General features: G+C 45.7%; 1 protein-coding gene across 1 annotated transcript in view; it reads left to right on the forward strand.

Annotated features, from left to right (window-relative positions):
* CSMD2 (CUB and Sushi multiple domains 2) overlaps positions 1-24,490 on the forward strand; it is a 689,054-nt gene that overhangs the window by 117,852 nt on the left and 546,712 nt on the right. Inside the window, exon 3 of the mRNA XM_070786891.1 lies at positions 6,921-7,033. Coding sequence (XP_070642992.1) covers positions 6,921-7,033 — 113 coding nt within the window. The remainder of the gene's footprint in view (positions 1-6,920; positions 7,034-24,490) is intronic.

The following is a 24,490-nucleotide window of genomic DNA, read 5'->3' on the forward strand; positions in this document are numbered from 1 at the left end:
TCTTTCACTAAGCATAATGCCCCAGAGATCCACCCCAGTCATATGCATAAACAGTCCATTTGTTTTTATCAGTGAGTAGTATTCCGTGGTTTGATAGCATCACTGATTCAGTGGACATGAACTTGGGCAAACTCCAGGACATAGTGAGGGACAGGGAAGCCTGGAGTGCTGCAGTCCTTGGGGTCACAAAGAGTTGGACATGCCTGAGCGACTGAACAACAAGTATTCTATGGCATGGATGTACTGCAGTTGGTTTAATTATTCGCCTATTATAGGACATTTTTGGGCTTCCCTGGTGGCTCAGATGGTAAAGTCTGCCTGCAGTACAGGAGACCTGGTTCAATCCCTGGGTTGGGAAGATTCCCTGGAGAAGGAAATGGAAACCCACTCCAGCATCCTTGCCTGGAAAATCCCATGTATGGAAGAGCCTGGCAGACTACAGTCCATGGGGTTTCAGAGTTGGATACAACTGAATGACCTCACTTTCACTTCATGGGACGTTTTTGGTTGTTTTCTGCTGGGGGCTATTACAAAAACAAACAAGCAAAGCTGCTCTGAATAATCATACGCAGGTTTTCATGTGGACACCAGTTTTCATTTCTCTGGGACAAACGCCCACGGTTGTGATTGCTGAGTTGTATGACTAGTATATGTGTAGTAGTTTTAAAACAGAAATTGTCTATTTTCCAGAATATTAGCACCATTTTACATCCTGGCAGCAGTGTACGAAAGACCCAGTTGCTTTGCATCGTTGTTGACCTTTGGTGTTGTCACTGTCCTTATTTTTATCTGTTCTAATGGTGTATAGTAATATCTCATCATGGTCTTGATTTCCCTTTCCCTAATGGCTAATGGGAGAAGGCAGTGGCGCCCCACTGCAGTACTCTTGTCTGGAAAATCCCATGGATGGAGGAGCCTGGTAGGCTGCAGTCCCTGGGGTCGCTAGGAGTCAGACATGACTGAGCAACGTCACTTTCACTTTTCACTTTCAGGCATTGGAGAAGGCAATGGCACCCCACTCCAGTGTTCTTGCCTGGAGAACCCCAGGGACGGGGGAGCCTGGCGGGCTGCTGTGTCTATGGGGTCACACAGAGTCAGACACGACTGAAGTGACTTAGCAATGGCTAATGATGTTGAACATTTTTCACGTGCTTATTTCCCATCCATGTATCCTCTCGGTGAAATGTCTTTTCGTGTCTTTTGCCAATTTTCCAATTGGATTGTTAGATCCTTGCCTAGTTCTCAGTCTTAGGAGAAAAACGTTCAGTCTTTCACCATTAAGTGTGATGTTAGCTATAGGATTTTTGGAGATGCTCTTTATCAAGTCAGAAAGTTTCCTTCTATCCATAGTTTTATGAAAGTTTCTTTTCTTTTTTTTTAATTTTATATTGGAATGACTATGCCAAAGCCTTTGACTGTGTGGATCACCACAAACTGTGGAAAATTCTTAAGAGATGGGAATACTAGACCACCTGACCTGCCTCTTGAGAAATCTAAATGCAGGTCAGGAAGCAACAGTTAGAACTGGACATGAAACAACAGACTGGTTCCAAATAGGAAAAGGAGTACGTCAAGGCTGTATATTGTCACCCTGCTTATTTAACTCTTATGCAGAGTACATTATAAGAAACACTGGGTTGGATGAAGCACAAGCTGGAATCAAGATTGCCGGGAGAAATATCAATAACCTCAGATACGTAGATGACACCACCCTTATGGCAGAAAGCGAAGAACTAAAGAGCCTCTTGATGAAGGTGAAAGAGGAAAGTAAAAAAGTTGGCTTAAAACTCAACATTCAGAAAACGAAGATCATGGCATCTGGTCCCATCACTTCATGGCAGATAGATGGGCAAATAGTGACAGACTTTATATTTTGGGGCTCCAAAATCACTGCAGGTGGTGACTGCAGCCATGAAATTAAAAGACGCTTGGTCCTTGGAAGATAAGTTATGACCAACCTGGGCAGCATATTAAAAAGCAGAGATATTACTTTGCCAACAAAGGTCTAGTCAAGACTGGTTTTTCCAGTAGTCATGTATGGATGTGAGAGTTGGACTGTAAAGAAAGCTGAGTGCCAAAGAATTGATGGTTTTAAACTGTGGTGTTGGAGAAGACTCTTGAGAGTCCCTTGGACTGCAAGGAGATCCAACCAGTCCATCCTAAAGGAAATCAGTCCTGAATATTCATTGGAAGGACTGATGTTGAAGCTGAAACTCCAATACTTTGGCCACCTGATGCAAAGAACTGACTCACTGGAAAAGACCCTGATGCTAGGAATGATTAAAAGTGGGAGGAGAAGGGGATGACAGAGGATGAGACGGTTGGATGGCATCACCAACTCAATGGACCAGTTTGAGTAAACTCCGGGAGTTGGTGATGGACAGGGAGGCCTGGTGTGCTGCAGTCCATGGGGTCACAAGGAGTTGGGCATGACTGAGTGACTGAACTGAACTGAACTGAATAATTGATTAGCAGTGTTGTGTTAGTTTCAGGTGTACAGGAAGTGATTTAGTTATACATACTTACGTGTCTGAGGGCTTCCCTTATGGCTCAGTGGTAAAGAATCTGTGTGCAATGCAGGAGACCTGGGTTCAGTCATTGGGTTGAGAAGATCCCTGGAGAAGGAAATGGCAACTCACTCCAGTATTCTTGTCTATGAAATCCCATGGACAGAGGTGCCTAGTAGACTACAGTCCGTGTGATCTCAAAAGTCCGACACCACTTAGTGACTAAACCACCACCACTATTCATGTATCTATCCTTTTTCATATTCTTTTCCCATATAGGTTATTCAGAGCATTGAGTAGAGTTCTGTGTGCTATACACTAGGTCCTTGTTGATTATCTATTTTACATATAGTAGTGTGTATGTGTTAACCCCAACCTCTGAATTTATACCTTCTCCCCTTGGCAACCACATGACTGTACTCTGTGAGTCTGTAAAAGACTTTTTTAAAACTATGGATGAGTGTTGAATTTTGCCAAGTGCTTTCTCTTCATTGTTGATATGATCATGTGATTTTTCTACTTTTGGCCTGTTAATATAGTGAATTGCATTGATTTTCAGAAATTGAACCAGCCTCGTGTCCTTGGAATTAAACCCCACTTGGTTACAGTGTATAATTATTTTGTGTGTTGCTGAATTCTCTTTGCTAATGTTTTGTTAAGGCATTTTGTGTTTATATTCTGTGGGATATTAGTCTTTAGCCTTCTTTATTTGCACTACCTTTGGTTTTGGTATCAGGGTAATATTTGCCTCATAAAATGAGTTTGGAAGTGCTCCTTCTTTCTCTTTTCTGGAAGACATGGTATAGAATTGGTGTAAGTTCTTGATGCATTTGGTAGAGTTCTCTATTGAAACCTTCTGGGTCTGGGTATTTCCTTTGGGGGAATTTTTAAATGACTAATTCAATTTCCTTTATAGCCATAGGGCTATTCAAATGATTTATTTCATGTTGAAAAGCTGTGGTAGTTTGTGCTTTTCAAGGAACTGGTCCATTTCATCCAATTTGTCAAATGTATGTGTGTAATTTGTGGTATTTTCTTATTATCATTTTGATAACTATAGGCTCCGTTTCCTCAACATTTGCCAACATGATAGATGAAAAATGAGGCTTTTTGATTGAGTTTTCTTATTTTTTATATTATTTAGGTGGAGCATCTTTCTCTTTCTGTGTATATCCTTTGCTCTTTCCTTCCTTCCCTATTTCTTTTTCATATTGATTTGTTAGTATTCTTTATCGATTATGAATACTAAACCAATTCCTGTTATATATATTATATGCAGTCTTCCAAATTTGCACTTATGTTTTTTTTACAGTTTTTTTTTTTTTTTTTTTGCTTCACATGCATGCTTTGAATTTTCATGTAATTAAATCAATCAGTATTTTCCTTTAAGGCATGTGAGGTTTCATGCTATATCCAGCAGTATTCAATCAATTTCAAGAGATAGAACCCAAATCAAACTAACTTGAACAAAAAAAAAAGAAGAAAGAAAAAGGAAAAAGGAAAAAGAAAAGGAATGAATAAAGAGTGTTGGTTCATGTAGAAGGGGGTCATTCTGCACGGCTGCGTGAAGGGTCTCCACGATGCATCATCAGGACTCTGTCCCTCTTCTCTCTGTTCTGCTTTGTCTACATCTGCATGAGACATAATTTTCTCTACAGCAGATAGTGCCTGTGTAATGACGCAAAGGACTGATGACAGTCTTGAGCTGACAATCTAATGATTTAGAACCCCCAGATAAAGGACACTTGAAGTCTGTATATCACATCCCATGGAAGGACTCAGAACGACTCTGCTTGGGTTAGGTGCCCTCCTCCTTCTTCCCTATGCCTTGAACCACTCCATAAAGATGAAGGATTTGCTGTGATTGGTCATTTGCCCAGTTCTGTGGCTAGTGAGTGGGTAGGGTACCTGTGGGAACCCAATGCACTGACAGCTCTCTCAAAGAATGATGGGTGGGTAGAAGCCAATGGAGTTCTCTAACCATACTCAGAAAGACCTTCCTCAGTAAGCAGATTAAACAATTGTTTTCTTCTAATGTGTATGGCTTCATTATTTGACATATGAATTTTTTTGCCTTTGAGAAAATGGGGGACATAGAGACAGAAAGACAGGGGCAGGGATGGGGAGAGAATATGGGATGATGGAGAGACTCTTTGCTGGGTGTTTGTATACCTGAAAAGAAGATGACCTTGAAACGTATTTGGTCTCCCATTTTAGTTTGATGACTTTGCCTTCTCTTTTCCTTCAATTTATTCTGTGTTAACCTGAATCCTATAAGATTAGGATGGTGGGAAATACAAGGGATTCACCCTGCATGGGGCTTTTCATGGTGGGTGTTACAAACATCTGATTTAATTTGGTTGAACTCAATACCCATGCCTTTCAGGGGACATCTGGGTGTCCAGATATTATAACAATGGGAGGAACAGGCTGAACCAGGGGGCACGACAGATATCCCTTACTACTTGAAAATGGAGGTAAAGCTATGCCTTGAATTCCTCCCTGAGCCCTTCTGGGTGTGCAGGTGAGCCTCAGGTAGAGAATAAAAGACAAAGGTGGACAGGAGCCTGGCCACCCCACCGCCACCTTTGTGCACAATCTCATCACCTGTGGGGGCCAACCTGTGTGGATGCCTGGAAGCAGACTTCTTCCCTAAAATATGTCCCCACATGTTCAGTGAAGGCTTCATTGTTTTATCTTTTTAACGTTAGAAGAATCTTTCAAAGATGACTCTCTTGTGCTGAAAGCATGCTATTTCAGATTCAACAATTCCTTTCGTTTCACCTCTATTTCTTTTTCTTCACTTAACTAGTGGGGAAAAAATTACGCATTTTAATTTTAAAAGCATGTACAATATGATCCCATTTGTATGAAATTATTTCATTGAATATGATCTGAACTACTGATCCTTCCATCTCTTTGTGTGTCAACTGTCAAGAATGATTATTTCTAGATTGCATTGGGTTTTTATTTTTTGCTTTCATCTTTTAAAAATAATAAGCACTTATCATTTCTATAAAAGCAGTAGACCTATTCCTTTTAAAGGATAAAGTCTAGGGTAAGAAGGATCCACATTCTGCTACTTAGAGTTGGATATATTTTCCTCTGTATGTGAATAAATAAATACTGTCTGTTGGTGATCATTCATTGTAAATTTGTGGCAAAGTCTACTCAGAGCCTCAAAGGACCCCAGCCAGAAAGGGAGGAGTTACTGAAAGTTCAGTGTGACTGAAGCAAACTTGGATCTGGTGCCCATGTGTAGTAATACCACTGACACCAGGCTGTGGTTTGTTGTAGGACACCAAGCAAGGAGCCCAGGCTGCTAGTGCGTAAAAAGCCCCAACCCCCCGAAGGCTTTCGGCAAAAGGCTTTTAAAGATAGGGTGATGGAGGCAGGTTGTGAGTAAATGATCAGTGAACATTCTTCTGATTGGTTGGTGGTGAGGTCACTGGGACTCAGCATCATCAAGCTTCTGTTTCCAATCAGTCTGGGGATCTATGTGCCGCAGGCTGCATACAGTTAACTTCTTCCACCTGGCGGGTATTTCAGTATCTGCAAAAAGAGCTCGAAGGACATGGCTCAGAATATTATTTTGGAGAAGGAAATGGCAACCCACTCCACTATTCTTGCCTGGAGAATCCCGTGGACAGAGGAGCCTGGTGGGCTGCTGTCCATGGGGTCACACAGAGTTGGACACAACTGAAGCGACTTAGCACGCATGCATATATGCATTGGAGAAGGAATGGCAACCCACTCCACTTCTCTTGCCTGGAAAATCCCATGGATGGAGGAGCCTGGAAGGCTGCAGTCCAAGGGGTCATTGAGGGTCGGACACAACTGAGCGACTTCACTTTCACTTTTCACTTTCATTCATTGGAGAAGGAAATGGCAACCCACTCCAGTGTTCTTGCCTGGAGAATCCCAGGGACGGGGGAGCCTGGTGGGCTGCCGTCTATGGGGTCACACAGAGTCGGACACAACTGAAGCGACTTAGCAGCAGCAGCAGCAGCAGCAGGAGGAGGCTACAGTTTATCTATAGATAAGATGCAGGTGGAGGACATGGGTGGAGGGAGTCTGTTCTAGGAAGGGCACATAGGATCCTGTTTGGGTACATCAGGAGAAGAAACTGGAGGAGGAGAAAGAGAAGAGACATAAATGAGGCAGACCTGCAGATTAGGGGTAGCCCATGGCTTGGGAGAGTAGGCCCATATTTCTGTGACTGGTCTCCATCACTTTTGCTGGGAATTACTTTATCTTGGAACACCTTGCATGTGCCTGGTGTTCAGCTTCTTTCATATCCTTCCCTGTGCCTAAATCAGCATCATGCATCCAGCATGTGCTCAGTAAATGCGTACCGGATGTGCAGTTCCCGGGGGATTCATCCTCCCTCCAGCTCACCTCTTTGTTTTTCAGGCTCACAGGCTTTCAGCTGCCAGCCACCATCGTCAGTGCGGCCACCACCCTCTCTCTGCGCCTCATCAGTGACTACGCGGTCAGCGCACAGGGATTCCACGCCAGCTATGAGGGTAGGTGTCTCGGCCTGGCCTGCGGGAGCCTGGGGTGTGAGGTTCGAATAGCCACAGGCAGGGTTGCGCGGTTCTCAGCTGCCGAGAAGGGCTTCTTCAGATTCAAAGCTTGTGCGTGTCCTAAGGAGGCTGCTTGCTAACCAGTAACTCAGTTACTTAAATTGCTCCTGCCGTGTTTCTAGGAAGCTGAGACTTGAAATCAGACCTCAGCTGCAATCGTTTATCTTGAGGGTCTGGTAACATCTGCTCTCTCCCCTTAACTGGGTTTTGTTGTGTTTCTATTTTTTTAAATTCTGTTTTCTCCTGGGCTTCACTGTATAACCAAGTACCTCAACTTGGTTTTGGATATAAGGGAGATATAAACCCTAAGTAGAAGACATAAAAGAAGTAGCTTGAAATTTTTTTTTGCTCACTATGGTGACTGCAAGGAGTCAGCTTTATATCATTCAGAGGAGAACAATCAATTTTTCTTTAATAGCAGAGATTAGGGTTTCTTGGTTTGAGTTATGCAAATAATTTCCATTTCTCTCAGCCTGTTTAACTATGGTGTTAGCATTCAAATTAACACTAATATCCTCAGATTATACACTATTATTATTATTAACTTTATTATATTAGTTCAGAAGGTGGTACATCGAGATCGCTGTCATTTCCCTGTGAAATTTACATCTCATTAATAGGTAATTATGCTGCTCTTGGCTAAGACCCACACTGCTATTTTGTGTTGAGATCATTAATAGGCATATTTTAAGACTGTTAATGATAATTAATAACAGCAATGACATAACACCCTAGTAAAGCACGCCAGTTATGTGAAGGCTTTCCTCCTCTTGCCTCTAAGAACTTAATAAGTGATGCTTTCTTGAATGGAATTATAGGAATATAGAAATAGATACCACCTTTGTCTTGGCTAGGAATACATGACAGAAAGAGGGCAAATCCTACCTCCCTTGGCAAAATTCATGCCTGTTGGTATTGGGTGGAGGGGATGCAGTTTGGTACTTTATCCTAAGTGATTTAGGGCTCCTGAGAAGGAACCTGAGGAGGGGTATCAGTTATTTTTAACTAACAATACTAAGAAGGCTCCAGAGAAAGTTTCACATGCCTTTAATTGAGGGCTTCTGACAGAACTCCAGATTGCTTTAACAGAGAACTCCTGAAAAGACCTACCTGTCTTTAAAGTGAAGTGTCCTGGGATATCCCAATTCTTTGAAACAAAGACTCGGTTCCTCCCCAAAGCAAGACTGTGATCTTGGTCATCCTGGTTGTGTCCTCAGCCAGATCCTTTGGCTGTTAACCCAAACTAAGTCTCTTGAGTCTCAGTTAATCTCCTGATGAAGAGAGACGTCTTCAGAAGCTTCTTCCACAGTCTTTCAGCTGTGGGGAGGCTGGCGGGGCCTGGGGATGGTGCAGGGAGTGAGTCACAGACACTAGAGCTGGTGGCTGCAGCGATCCCAGGAGGGGCGGGCACACTAGGTGACCTTGTGTGTGATGTCCTCCTTTAGCGATGTTTGTGGATCTGTGTCTGACGCCTGGGCTTTCATGAGGTTTTAGGGAAAAAGTGTCCTATTGATCCCTGACCACACTACCTGCTTTGGGAAACAAAGCCAAGTGCTTCTCCATCAGCCAGAGCAGAGCTGAAGGCACATTCCCAGAGCCCTTTAAAATCAGAGGTTCTAGCCAGGAATTCATGGGAAGGTCTAGAGGGGCATCAAAGGTGTGAAAACCCCTTATAATTAGAAGCCACATAATCAAAATATAAGGGCATGTGCATTTTTTTTTTTTTTTTCTTGAAAGTGTCCAGAAGAGGGATCAATAAACTATGGCCCACCTGGCTAAATCCAGCTTCTGGCTTGTCTTTGTAAATAAAGTTTTATTAGAACTCAGCCAAGCCCTTTCGCTGTTGTTGTCTATGACTGTCTGTATGTACTACAACTCCAAACTTGAGTTATTGCCACAGAGACCACATGGCTTGCAAAACTGAAAATATTTGCTATCTGGCCCTTTACCCCAAATGTTTGATGACCCCTGGTCTAGAATTGTGCTATCCTGTACAGTAGCCTTTAACCACTTGCCACTTTCATATTTACATGAATAAAACTTTAATAAAACTTAAATTCCTTTTCCCAGTTGCACCAGCCTCCTCTCAAGTGTTGGGTAGCCACGTGTGGCTTGTGGCTCCCATACCGGGCAATATGAGAACGTTTGTATCGCTGCAGAGAATGCTTCTAGATTCCTAGACAGAGCGAGCCGGACTTCCATCGACTCACAAAGGGTCTGTGATTCAATGAGATTACACTTTAAGATAAAGTGGAGGTAGCAGCCCAGACACATGAAGGATCAATGGTGCAGAAGGAAGGGCCTGCCCTATCTCAGCTGCATAATGGTACTGTGTTATGCTGTGCTAGGTCACTTCAGTCCTGTCCAACTCTTTGCAGCCCCATGGACTGTATGTACCCTGCCAGGCTCCTCTATCCATGGGGATTCTCCAGGCAAGAATGCTGGAGTGAGTTGCCATGCCCTCCTCCAGGGGATCTTCTGAACCCCAGGATTAAACCCTTATCTCCTGTGGCTCCTGCATTGCAGGCAGATTCTTAACCACTGAGCCAGCAGGGAAGCCCTTGCGTAATGATACCAGATCGCTAAGTCATTGGCATTGAGAAGACAAAGCTTCCAGGTGAGGCCTGGGCAGACCCTGGACAGTGCAAACAGGTTGCTGTGGTTGAGTGACTCTCTGCAGTCACCTGCGCAGGGTTTCCGCCAACTCCACGGTCTGTGTGGCTCTGCCTTTGTGCCTGGCAGAGTGACTCGCATGCAGGCATCTGTGCTAACAGGAGAGGCAAGAGCAGGAAAGCCGAGGCTGTGGCTTGATCTCACTGATCTGGCTCGGGACTGGACCATGGGGCAATTTGTGCATCCGGGAAAGTGTGAGTTGCACTGACTTTTGAGATATCCAAAGTGGAGGGGTCAGGAGGGCAGGCGGCAGAGACCAGCAGGGGCAGCCACAGCTGCGGATGAACCATGTGACATGTTACATCCACAGTGGTCAGGGGTCCACTCTATCACTGGACTTCTCAACAAGGCATAAGACAAGCCCCTGTTTAGGGACTTGCTGATTAATACTAGTAGCTTGGCCCTGGAAGTGAGTAACTGGGTGATGCTGGGCAGATTTTTAAACTCTCTGAGCCTCGTTGGAGGGAGGGGGTGATCCAGTGATCCAAAAGATATTGAAGATTTGGCTCTCCGAGGAAGAAGTGAGCCCTCCCCTCCACTCAGAGCCCACCTTAGTCGTTTGTGCTAGACAACAAGCAGACAGGCAGACTGGCTCTAGAGACCCCCTCACCTTCCCCGCATCAGCCCAGGCTGCCCCCAGCCCAGGCAGCCTCCTCACTTGCACCCTTTTGGACATCGCTGGCCCTTTCTAAATGCCATCAGGGCCCACTCTCGTAGCTCCGCTGGCTGACATCCCTAAAAGTCTGCTATCAAAAGCAGTCTCATCCTCCTCCACCCTCTTCGGGAGAGTGAAAAGTACAGATAAGGAACTGAACTGTTGCTAGGGATTTGGGAGAAAGGTGAAGTCAGGTGAAGGGTGTCAGCTCAGAGCTGCTGCTGCTTCAAGGAAAAGATCAAAAAGGCCAATCATCAAAGCCCGAGATGACAGGAGATGCTTGATTCGTAATCCCTGGGGGCAAGAGTGTGGGCTGTGGCCACGGACAGGAGGGAAGAGGATCAACTTGTGTTAAGCGCTGACTGTATGCCAGGCACTTTACATACATTATCTCATTTAATCCCCGAGATAGCCCCACGGACAGACCTCGCTATCTCCATCTTACAGATGTTGGAGCTGGGACTCAGGAGTTTTGTGTTCCGATTAAGGCTACTTGATGACCAGGAGTTTCAAAGTAACTTCTCTGGCTCTAAAGACTATGCTCATCTCCTACTCTGTACTCCCCACAAAACTCCTGAAGGAAAGCAGAGATGGGTGACTCTCTCTTATGGGCAAGTGGATTGGAACTAAGTCAGAAGCAGGGTGGACACAGGAAGCCTGCCTTGGATTCAGCTTCCTGATGTCTGGCTTGGGTCATCTCAGAGAGGCAATAAGAGATATGTCCAGACTCAGCTAAAGTTTCAGATAAAATACAAGATGCCTAATTAATCTGTATTTTATATTATTTAAATTTTGAAAAAAAATTTTTTTAGCATAAGTATATCCCCAAGATGCTTACTCCTTGGAAGGAAAGTTATGACCAATCTAGATAGCATATTCGAAAGCAGAGACATTACTTTGCCAACAAAGGTCCATCTAGTCAAGGCTATGGTTTTTCCAGTGGTCATGCATGGATGTGAGAGTTGGACTTTGAAGAAAGCTGAGCCCTGAAGAATTGATGCTTTTGAACTGTGGTGTTGGAGAAGACTCTTGAGAGTCCCTTGGACTCCAAGGAGATCCAACCAGTCCATTCTGAAGATCATCCCTGGGTGTTCTTTGGAAGGAATGATGCTAAAGCTGAAACTCCAGTACTTTGGCCACCTCATGCGAAGGGTTGACTCATTGGAAAAGACTCTGATGCTGGGAGGGATTGGGGGCAGGAGGAGAAGGGGACAACAGAGGATGAGATGGCTGGATGGCATCACCGACTCGATGGATGTGAGTTTGAGTGAACTCCAGGAGTTGGTGATGGACAGGGAGGCCTGGCGTGCTGCGATTCATGGGGTCGCAAAGAGTCGGACATGACTGAGCAACTGAACTGAACTGACTGATATCCCAAGTATTTCATGGGACATACTTTTTTTAAATTGATGGATAATTGCTTTACAGTATTGTGTTAGTTTCTGCCATACATCAACATGAATCAACCATAAGTATACATATTAATATGTCCCCTCCCTCTTGAACATCCCTGCCACCTCCCATCCCATTCCACCCCTCTAAGTTGTCACAGAGCACCAGGTCATGGAACATACTTATACTAAAAAGTTGCATATTCTTTGTCTAAAATTATTTGTTTTGGCTGCATCGGGCCTTAGCTGTGGGCTCTAGTACCTTTTGTTGTGGCACTCGGGCTCAGTAACCCTGAGACACGTGGGGTCCTAGTTTCCTGACTGGGGATTGACCCTGTGTCCCTTGCACTGCAAAAGTGAAGTCACTCAGTCGTGTCTGACTGACTCTTTGCGACCCCATGGACTGTAGCCTACCAGGCTCCTCCCTCCATGGGATTCTCCAGGCAAGAGTACTGCAGTGGGTTGCCATTTCCTTCTCCAGGGGGTCTTCCTGACCCAAGGATTGAACCCGGGTCTCCCACATTGCGGGCAGATGCTTTAACCTCTGAGCCACCAGGGAAGCCCTTGCCCTGCAAGGTGCATTCTTAACCACTGGACCACCAGGGAAGTGCCCAGTGTCCTGTATTTTTATCTGCTATCTGGCTGCCTCATTCCCAGCACTGATCCCCAGGAGTTTTAACCCGACTCATCTCCTCCTCCCCCTCCTCTTCCTGCCCAGACCTGCCCACGTTCCCCTCTGCCCAGTACGGGCCGCCCACTTACTGCAGAGGATGTAGCTTCCCTTCCTCCCTTCTTGTGAGTGTTCATTTGACAGCTCTCTGCACCTTCGCACGTGTGCGCACAGATGCGGATCCATGTGCACTTGGGGTTACACTGTGTGTGTAGTTCTGTAGTCTGGTTAATGAGGCTGACACTTTTCTGTGATAATAAAACAGCCCCGCTTTGTTCTTTCTAATGAATATCAGTGAAGGAGCCATTGTGGTTTGCCTGTACCCCAGCTATTTAACCAGTCATCTTCTGGGGACATTTAAGTGAAGAACATCCTTGTACATACAACTTAAACCCTCATCTAATTATCTTAGGATAAATTCTTTGAAGTGCAATTGCTGGGTCAAAGAGTGTGTCGATCTTCCATTTTAATACATAATCCCATGGTATCTGTAGGAAGATCTTACCGGGATATAAGAGGGCCCATCCCTGCTCTTTACCTACATTGCACGTTGGGGAGTTTTAAGTTAGTTTCATTGATTAAAATAGATGTGATGAGATCACATTTGTGGTTATAATTTTCGTCTCTCTGATGATACGGAAGGCTGAGCACCTGTCATCACTTTCCGGCCTTTTGTAGATCATTTTGTAAATTGCCTGTCCCTGTCTCTGCCTACTTTTCTTTTCGGGTGTTAGTATTTTTTTCTTTTCCTTTTTGTAAGTGGTTTTGCATATTAAGGCTGTGAGTTTTATGGGTTTCCTTTTGATGTGCAGCAGTTTTAATTTTTATGTCACCAATTTTTAAATTTTTAATTTCTCTTTGATAATCTACCTTTGGTGTTATGCTTAGAAAGGCCCTTTCCATGCCAAGAGCAGCTAAATCGTCATTTAGATATTCCTCCGATTCTTTCAGCATTTTATTTTTCCATTTTACTTCTAAGTCCCTCTGGAATTCAGCTGTGTTTGTCCTGGTTTCAGGGAGTCTGTCTCTGATTCTCCAATGTTCTCCGTGTCCTTCTGTCTGTCTTTCAACGTGTGGAAGCCTCTTGCTTCCCTGATGTGCCTCCCTCCTCCCCAGCCCCCGGGGTGTCTCTCCCTGACACTTTAGTCTTATTGCCCTTTAGACGTTGCTTCTCCCAGCTGAGCCCATGGGCTTCACACCTTTCCCACAAATGACTCTCAGAGATGTAAGGGATTGCTTCTGTCTCTCACAGGCTGATCAACAGACAGACAAGAGTTATAAGCAGATCAGAAATGTCAATTAGAGTCTCTGCAGGTTTTGATGCTTAATCCTGATGGCGCCTTTTGCATTTTAGCAGCATCATTCATAAGCAGTCACTTTGACACTTTGGTGCAAGACAGCCCATCTCTGACCACTGGTTCTCAGTCTGTTAGATTTAACATCTAACAGATGTTAAATTTAATTTAACATTAAATCATCTACATCTAAAAACGGGTATTTCTGTTTTGTTAAATCTATCATCTTGGGTTCTTCCTCTCAAAAATACAAGAGGCTTCCTTAAAAATCAAAATCACTTATTATCCTCACATGGAATCTAGGAGGAAGAGGAACACTTATTTTTGCAAATCGCTGGTTGCCATAATGGAGAGGCTGCATAATACAGTGATTAAGACTTCAGGTTCTGAGTTCCAGCATTATCTGGAATCAAACCCCATCTCGGCCACTCACTTGCTGTGTGACCTTGGGCCAGTTATTTCATTTCTTTGAGCTCATTGCCTCTGTAAAATCAGCATAAGGATATTACTTCATAAAGTTGTGAAGATTAAAAAGAAAACACACAAATCACATAATGTGCTCAGCAGAGGGACTGGCAGATTGTCAGTGTTTGATAAATATCAGCTACTGAGTGAAGCCACCCTCCCCCTAACCTCACTGGACTGAGATTATTTCAGGAGATGCTCACTCTATAAGTCACAGTCCCAGCCCCACCCCAGCGCCCTGACCCTGTGTTTGCATAAAATCCTCAACCCAGTTGTTCATGGTGTGTCTGGGCTGAGGAACAGACCTTGGCTTCTGTGGGGAGGAGCAGAGGCGCCTCCATATCCGTGAGCTCCAGCGCTGCTGGAGAAACCACCCACCTCACAGGAATGAGATTGCGGGCCCTGTCCCCTGGTGGATTGGAGCTAATAGGGCCAATGCCAGCAACTTAGTCTTTTCGTGGCCTCTTTTCTTTGTGTCAGAGATGTTGGCTTTAGGGCTCATGACACTAATGACACATCCAGCAGACCTGAGACTTTGGGGATCGTGGACCTGAAAGTGGTGACTGTCTCCAGACACACACAAATACAAAACACTTTCCCATATATTTTTCATATAATTCAGATGCCCTGAAGCCCATCTGTGAACCATTGGTTCACCTGAAAAACAGCCCAGAGAGGCTGACATAACACATAAGGTGGATGGTAGAGATTCTTGCACTCATCGAGCTGATGTACATTGAGTGCTACTGTGTGCAATGCCCAGTGTTTCAGCTAAGCACCATCCTCACTGTCATGATTTACCCCTGCCACCCCTACCCACCCGCCTGCACAAAGGGAAGCGAGCAGGGAGGAGCTCAATTTAGTGCCGCTTCTTAGTGAGCTTTGCTCCCAGTGCAAGCCTGTTATGTCACCTCTGCCTGCATTGCAGGCAGATTCTCTGCCATTTGAGTCACCAAGGAGGGCCCATAAGGACCACAGCATCATGGAACTGGGTCAAATAGACACATCCTCGAGGGACAGATGGATAGAAATGGAGCTCCCTGTTGTTGCTCTACCAAGAGAAGCAGGTTGGGACAGAGTGTTCTTTCCTGGGTTTTGGAGGGGGAGAGGGGTGGAGGTGATCATGTCACTTTGCACACCAGGAAATTGAGGTCCAGAGAAAAGGACCCTTCCTGGTTTTATACACTCCTGTAATTAGACCTGCTGACTCCCCTCTCCTGGCCTTTCTGACAATTTCCTCGTTTTGAAAGAGTTCCCCGATTTGGGGGCATTCTGCAGACATCTCAAAATTGGACTAATGGAAGCTATTTGACCATATACGTACATACACTGAATATGCAATTTGTACCATTTGGGCCATCGGTTGGTTGCAGGGAGGTGGTGAATATCCATTTCCTCTGCCCGGGAGGGGATGGTGTGTGCTTCCTGAGTGAACTTGCTCCATTTCCAAGGGCTCTGGCTTGGGAGTTGGAGAACATTCTTTTTAATCAATACAGTGGAGTAGCAAATTAATACACAGAGATGTGACATTTGAGACAAATTGGGCAGCACTTCTCCGTAAGTGGGGAGTCAGGATGAATTTCATATCACGTCCTCAGTAATCCCACAAATAGTTCATCATGCATAGTGATATTTTGGTTAACATAGCTTGAAGATGACATCATACCAGATTCTAGTGCCCTGACCCTTCTTGTGTCAAGGTGTCAGAAGACAGCTTGATGAAGGAGAAGATGCGTTTTCAGGTGGCCAGATGACTTGCAGGTAACAGGTGCATCCACTTTACTTCTCTGGCCCTGTCCATTCATTCTTTATTTCAACAAATATATACTGTACACTTGCTTTATGCCAGGTTTTAAGGTAGACTTTGAGCAATATGAGTGAATAATAAGTGGCCCTCATCTTCAAGGAGCTCTGAGACCTACAGTGAGTAAGAGCAGAGGAAGGGAATCCAGGAAGAGGTAGCTTCAACCCTGGCCAGCTCTGACACCTGTGCATCTCCCAACCTCCCTGAGCTGGTTTCTTGCAAAAGAGAAATTGCAGTGTCCACTTCAATGATTTGTAATGAGGACCATAGGAGTTGTAAGTCAATAAGAAAAAAACAAATATTGTATATTCATGTAAAAATGTGGAATCTAGAAAAATAGTAGAGATGAATTTGTTTGCAAGACAGAAATAGAGACACAGATGTGCTGCTGCTGCTAAGTCGCTTCAGTCGTGTCTGACTCTGTGCGACCCCACAGATAGCAGCCCACCAGGCTCCACCATCCCTGGGATTCTCCAGGCAAGAGCACTGGAGTGGGTTGCCATTTCCAATGCATGAAAGTGAAAGTGAAGTCGCTCAGTAAGTGTCCGACTCTTCGTGACCCCATGGACTGCAGCCTACCAGGCTCCTCCGTCCATGGGATTTTCCAGGCAAGAGTACTGGAGTGGGTTGCCATTGCCTTCTCCGACACAGATGTAGAGATCAAAAATATGGACACTAAGGGGAGAAAGAAAGGGTGGAATGAATTGGGAGACTGGGATCCATATATATATATGTGTGTGTGTGTGTGTGTGTGTGTGTGTATGCATATATAGATATATACATGTATGTGTATTATGTATATAGACACTAATACGCATGTGTGTGTGCTCAGTCACTCAGCAGTGTTTGACTCTTTGTGACCCCATGGACTGTAGTCCACCAGGCTCCTCCGTCTATGAAATTTTCCCACGCAGGAATACTGGAGTGGGTTGCCATTTTCTACTCCAGAGGATCTTCCTGACCCAGAGATTGAACCTGTGTCTCCTGCATTGGCAGGTGGATTCTTTACCACTGAGTCACCTGGGAAACCCATACACTTATATATGTAACTGCCTTACAAACAAGTTCATATGTATATATATAATAACTACTGAGAACCTAATGTATAGTACAGGGAACTCTACTTAATGCTCTGTAGTGACCTAAATGGTAAGGAAATACAAAAAAGAGGGGCTGTATATATACATATAGCTGATGCACTTTGCTGTACAGCAGAAACTAACACCACATTATAAAGCAACTATACCCTGGGAAAAGGAAAGGTTAATGGCTGGAAAGTGTCCAGTACAGTCTCCAGTCAAGAAACATGCATTCCTTGCCCAAGTGGAGGACACTGCTCTCATGCCTGGTCGGCTGTTTGGGTATCAAGTCTGCGTCCTGCTGTGTCCCTCTTGTGTGACCTTGAACGAGGCTCTGAGCCCCTCAGCTCCCTTCTATGGGACATGGGATCATTCTGTCTTCCTTTCAAGGAGGGAGTGAGCATTTGTGGTAAGGTACAGAAAGCACCTAGCATGACATTTGGCACATAGTAGGTGCCACATCAAAGGACGCTCTTATAATAGGGCCTGGTGTGTTTTGTAGGGATGAAAAAAAAAAATATTTCCTGTGACAAAATCTTTTGTCAAGCTTTGTGGGTCTCCAAGAGCAAGGAATGTCTCCTATGTTTTTTATTTCTTCTTTCACTGCAAAGCCTTAGTCTGGGGCTTGGCACACAGTAGGGGTGTTGCAATACTAGCCACTGCTTGCCTGTCCTAACCTGAGTTTCTGCTAGTCCATATCAGGCTTTTGTGCAAACTAGCACAACTGCCCACCCTGAGGGGTCATGTGAGTGTACAGCTTAGTGGGTGGACTAGAGGCTGAGTTTCAGTTCTCATCGCCCCTCTGCCTGGGCACCGTTTGGCAGTACTCAACCTGAGTAGTTGTACATGGTGCCCTTGCTCCAAGGCTCTCCTCTTAGGAGTCTACAGTTACCCACTGTCCAACAGCAGATTCAAAGAGTCATTAGAGGCAGGGTGCAAGGATCTCAGGGAGCTTTCACTTAAAACGCTCTAATTACTTCCCAGATGGAGAGTGCAAACTCCTTACCTGGCCCTCAAAACCTGGCATCAGCTGCACCTCCATCCCCTTCCTCTTCCAGCCACACTAGCTTTGTTGGTCTTCGGATACACCATGCTCTGTCTCCCCACCCACCCTCCAGACATGCTGAGTCCCTCTACTGAACCTTCCCCACCCACCCAGCCACTCTTCTCTGCCTCTTTGTTTCCTTCCAGTCTGTTTAAACCAAATCCAGAGACTGTCCCTGGTGCCCAGTACTCCCTTACTTTCCTTCTTTGCTCCCATGCGTCTCCTCTGGTCACCAGCATCCTTGTGTATTTCCTGTTCCATGTGTGCCTTCTCCCCTCTGGTGTATGTTCCTTGACAGTGGAGAGAACTGAGACAAAAGCTCAGGGTCCAGAGGAAATATCCACTCTTGGCTCAGCCAGTTAGGAGCTAGTGTGGGACTTTGAGCAGCTCACTTAACCTCCTCTGACCTCCACTGTCACAGGGACAATAATAATAGTAATCCCTACTTTGTTGGATCATTGCTGGGAACAAATGAGACAGCACATGTCAAGGGTTCCTGACGTGCCTGGTGTGGGATAAACACTGAGAAGGCAGACGTGTGGGCTCTTATGATCACTGTTCACAGCTGCACCTAGCCCAGGATCTGACATCTGGTAGATGCTCAGTAAATAATGATGGAATAAATGAGTGGACAGGGGTCATTTCACCCAGTGTAACAGAAAGAGATTTGCTTAGGGTACCCTGGACTGTCAGGAAGATCCCCTGAAGTAGGAAATGGCAACCCACTCCAGTATTCTTGCCTGGAAAATTCCATGGACAGAGGAGCCTGGTAGGCTACAGTCCATGGGGTCACAAGAGTTGGACATGACTGAACGTGCACACCGTCTGTCCATCCACCTGGGACTGTGTCCCATTGAATTCAAGATGTCTTCAGTAAAAGATTCAGTTTTGTTGTATGTACCACTCAGAAAGAAAAAAAAAATGCTCCCGACTGAAGTATGACATGCCATCGATTTTAAGATACATCCTAATTTCAAAAATATTAAAATATGGAAAATTGTACTCCCTGGAATTGATGAAGGATGATAACGGCTTAATTGCTTTTGACCACCCTTCACCCCATTTGGGGTGGACTCATCACTCTGACCTCTTCTCCGACCCACAGCTCTCCAACCATCAGGCTCCTCCTTTTCAACATTCAGGTGATGGCTCTCGCTGGACATGTGATCACCTCTTAATTCATTCTCTCAGCTCCAAGTCTCATTACTTCTCAATTTTCTGCATTGAACTCTATTTAACACCTATTAGCACAGGTCTTGAGCTGATAAATGACCTTCTTGTGGGAGGCAGTGGGATGCCTCAGTCTTGATCCTGTTTTTCGTATCTGTGCTAAAGACAGGGGAAACCCATGGAACCCAAACATTGGTCCCTCAGGACCACTGCCAGCCCCCTGCCAGCCCCTCCCATAAGGGCTCCCAAGGCACCAGGAATACCATTGGATGGGGACCTGAATGTGATTGCTCCCGCTTGGATGGGAGATGAGAGTGTCAGCCTTCAGCTGCTCCTCTGGCTGTGACTGTGGCTGGATATACTCACCTGTCTCCTTCCTGTGGAGTTGGGTCAGGTGACCCTATCAGAGCTTCCTCCACTGACCTGTCCTGGAGGCCAGGGGACACATGCCCTTCCACTGTCTCTTGCTTGTGGGAACCTATTTCCCACTCGTGAGTCAGTCATCAGCAGGGAGAGAACACTTCCAAATAGAAGTATCAGGATTGAATATTCCCATCCCATGGCTTTCTATTAATTGATAATCTGGGTGTGATTAGCCACTGATTTGACTCATTCTTTCCAGCCTTACCCTTCATTAGTGTGGATAACTGAGGTTTGGACCTGCTGCTATTTCATTGAGCAGCAAGAGAGAGAAGCACTTAGGGCTCTGATCTGGAGATTTGGTGGTGGGCAGATGACCTCTCTCCTTCCCCTTTCCACCCTGTGGAATGGTGGGTGTTGTTTCCTTGTATGTGCTCTGGATCTCTGAGCCCAGGGCCAACCGCTGAGATGAAGAAAACGAAGGGACCAGCTCTTGAGCGCCCTCAACATGACAGGTTCAGATATGCAATGGGAGCTTTGAAGGCATTGCTACACCACTGGCAAGCAAGACCTTAGGAATTCCCACTGTATACAGAGGGAAGAAGGTACAGAGAGGTTAGTTACCTTGCCTGAGGTTATACAGCACCTAAAGGTCATGCTGTATTGAAGGCAGGAGGAGAAGGGGATGACAGAGGATGAGATGGTTGCATGGCATCAGTGACGTGATGGACATGAGTTTGAGTAGGCTCCGGGAGTTGGTGATGGACAGGAAAGCCTGGCGTGCTGCCGTTCATGGGGTCGCAAAGAGTCAGACATGACTGAGCGACTGAACTGAACTGGTCACGCACAGTTTGAAAATCGGTTTGTTTCCAAAGCCCACCTCTTTCTACTTGATGCTGCCTTCCCAGATAAGCCCCATATACAGCAGGGGTCCCCAACTCCCTGTTAGGAACCAGGATGCACAGCAGGAGGTGAGCAGCTTCATCTGTATTTATAGCTGATCCCCGTCACCTGCCTTACCATCTGAGCTCTGCCTCCTGCTGGATTGGCAGCAGAATTAGATTCTCATAGGAACTTGAGTCCTAACCCAAAAGTCAAGGTGGAATATCTTGAGACCCTGGTGGCTCAGATGGTAAAGAATCCACCTGCAATGCAGGAGACCTGGGTTCAATCCCCGGTAGGGAAGATCCCCTGGAGAATAGAATGGCTATCCACTCCTGTATTCTTGCCTGGAGAATCCCCATGGATAGAGGAGCCTGACAGGCTACAGTCCATGGTGTCACAGAGTCGGACACAACTGAGCGGCTAAGCATAGCACAAATGTAATTGCTTGAGTCATCTCAAAGCCATCCCCTCCTCCCTGGTCCATGAAACAGGTCCCTGGAGCCAAATAGGTTGGGAACCGCTGCCATATAGTTCTCTGAGTCTATCCCACCCATGTCTCCTGACCCCAGAGAAAGGAGGGGCCATAGAGAGGGGGGCGGGGGCGGCTGGCCCATGACACTGAAGCACCTCCAGGGCCGACTGTCCTCAGCTGGGCCTTGCTGAGGACCCTGCAGCTACCAAGGGACCCTGTCCTGTGGGGGATGGCTTCACTTCCATGCTCTTCACCTCCCTTCCAGCTCTTTACGTCCTGCCCCTCCCACAAGACCTGTATCCAGCCCCAGATTAGGAGTGATGCAGATCAGGCTTGATCATGTGTTAAATTACCAGGAGTTGGCCTTGTGATGTGAAGGGGTGCAGAGGGATGGGCAAGCCAAGCCCTTTCCAGCCTCAGGACCCCCGCACACTGTTTCCTTGCCTGTACTGCCGCACTCCAGAGACCTCATGGCTCTGCCTGTCCTCGTGTTCAGTTCTCTGGTCAAACATCCCATATCAAAGAGGCCTTTCCTGATGACACTATATAACACAGCTGCCCCCACTCCACCACTCCCAGTCACCCGCGCCTCAACATATAATACAATTATCTGCCTATTTGCTTACTGTCTGTCTCTGCTACCAGAATGTGAGTTCCCTGGGGTCAGGGTCTTTGTCTCTTCTGCATTGCTGTTGCTGGTCTTTGATGAACCTTCAGTGACTAGAACAGGTTCTGATGCATATTAGGTGCTTAATAAATATTTGGTGAATGAATGAAATCGAAGGCCAGAAGAAAGAAAGAATGTGTGTGTTTGATTTCCTGCAAGAAATCCTAATGAGTGGAAAGGTATTAATAAAGGATGAAAAGCTAGAGCAGCAGCTGGATGTGGGTCAGGGGTCAGTTCATGCAGGACCTGAGAGGTGCCAGAAGGAGTTTGGGCTTAATTCACAGAGACAGCCAGCTCTTCACCAAAGTGTATTCTATTTTTGGCTGTGCTGGGTCTTCAATGTTGCATGAAGGCTTTCAGGGGCTTCTCTTTGTTGCAGGACGTGGGCTTCTCACTGCAGTGGCCTCTCCGGTGGAACATGGGCTCTAGAGGGCGCGGGTTCAGTAGTTGTCCTGAGGCATGTGGAATCTTCCTGGACTAGGGATCAAACCCATGTCCCCTGAGTTGGCAGGCAAATTCTTAACCACTGGACCACCAGGGAAGTCCCCACCAAAGAGTTTTAGGCAGGGAGGTGATGTCGTGAGATACCTGCTTTAGAGATGGTGAGGAGGGTAGGGGACGACTGGAGGCGAGGAAGCCAGTCACAGGCGGGGACCTTTGTCCAGCACAGAACATGCCTGGACCGTTGTCAGCCCCGGAGAGGCTACCAGGACAGAGAGGGAGCCAGCAGGGCTCACATCACACTGGCCACATTCCCTGTGGGTGGGCACCTAAGCTGGCTATAACAGAAGGAATGACCCACAGATGGAGCAGTTTGGCTTCCCCAGTAGCTTAAACAAAAACATTTATATTCTTGTCTGTCCTACAGACATTCTTGATGTGCCTGTAGGTCATTGAACAAGCGCACCTTAAGAGTCCCAGTGAAGAGATGAATGTTCAAGGGTGGGGTTTTCTAGTGATGAGTGATGTGGATGAAGTTCTTGAGATCATACTTGGAAATTTGACAGATGATTCCAAGCAAATGCACTGGACGATGAGGATTATAAGGATGACAGCGAATGCTAACATTGCTTCAGCTCTTACCAGGTGCCCGACTCTTATAAGTGCCTTACATTTTAGCCTTTAATCCTTACAGCAATCCCGAGGCATGCACCATTATTATCCCCGTTTTGCTGAGGCACAGAAAACTTAAGTAACTTGCTTGAGGTCACACAGCTACTTAAGAGGTAGAATGTGGGCTTGACCCCAGGCATTTGGCCATCAGCCTGCAAAAAAGAATAAGATAATTTCACATAATTGAGATTATTGAATCAAAGTAAAATATCCCACTACGGTAGAGAGCAGTGCCAAGGTTTGTACTTTAGTGTGTGTGTTCATTCACATCCAACTTTTTGTAACCCCATGGGCTGTAGCCCGCCAGGCTCCTCTGTCCATGGGATTTTCCAGGCAAGAATACTGGAGTGGGTTGCCATTTCCTTCTCCAGGGGATCTTCCCAACCTAGGGATCAAACCCGTGTCTCCTGCAGCTCCTACATTCTCAGATGGGCTCTTTACCACTAAGCCACCTGGGAAGCCCTTGTACTTTAGAGAACCTAACAAAAAGAAAATGATGCGCTAATTTGACTATATTCAAATGTTAAAAGTTCTGTACAATGAAAAGTGTATATATATAAATAGGGACTTCCCTAGTGGTCCAAGTGGTTAAGAATCTACCTGCCAATGAAGGAGACCCAGGTTCGATCCCTGGTCTTGAGAGATGACACACGCCGCCAGGCAACTAAGCCTGTGTGCCACAAAGACTGAGCCCAAGCTCTGCAACATGAGCAGTCACCACGGTGAGAAACCCAGACCCCACAACTAGACTGAAGCCCACGCTCAAAAGTAGAGAAAGCCTGCAGGTGGCAATGAAGACCTGGTGCAGCCAAAAAAAAAAAATCAAAAAATGGAAAGAGACACAGTTGACTGTTGAATAGTATTATGCCAGCTAAAGCAGGAAAGGGTTCATCTCAATATTATGTAACCAGCCTGTCCAGAGTGGTAAGAAAGATATGTGGAGTTCATCTCAGAGGGAATCGAGACAGCAACTCAATACACAGGAAAGCGATTTTGTCTCTCTAGTAATGAAAGTCAGGTCAAACTTGTAAAAACAATGAGACAACACCTTGAAGAAAGTGAACGTCGCTCAGTCGTGTCCCACTCTTTGCAACCCCATGGACTATACAGTCCATGAGATCCTCCAGGCCAGAATACTGGAGTGGGTAGCGTTTCCCTTCTCCAGGGGAATCTTCCCAACCCAGGGATCAAACCCAGGTCTCCCACATTGCAGGCGGAGTCTTTCCCATCTGAGCCACAGGGGAAGCCCTTATCCCTAGGCAATTAGCTCAAAAAGCCTTGCGAGGACATGATACAGTGCTGGGGTGTTTGCAGAAAAGTGGGCATGCTCACACGTTGCTGGTGGCGATGGAAATGAGTCCTCTGGGGATCCAACTTGACAACATGTGTCAACAGTCATAAAGTACTCATGTCTTTTGACACAGTAATTCTCCTCCTGGGATTATATCCTACAGAAATAATTCAGCAGAAGAGGAACGTTATATGCATGAAAGTGTTGATTTCAGCATTATTTATAATGAGGAAAAATTGGAAACTGTAAAAACGTCCAACAATAGGGGAACAATCAGGAAAATTATGGTCTATCTACCTAATGGATTCATGCAGCCATTTACAATTATAATAGCATTATTTAGTAATCTAGAAAGATGTTTA

This window comes from Bos indicus, chromosome 3, assembly GCF_029378745.1.
Source record: "Bos indicus isolate NIAB-ARS_2022 breed Sahiwal x Tharparkar chromosome 3, NIAB-ARS_B.indTharparkar_mat_pri_1.0, whole genome shotgun sequence".
Lineage (NCBI taxonomy): Eukaryota > Metazoa > Chordata > Mammalia > Artiodactyla > Bovidae > Bos > Bos indicus.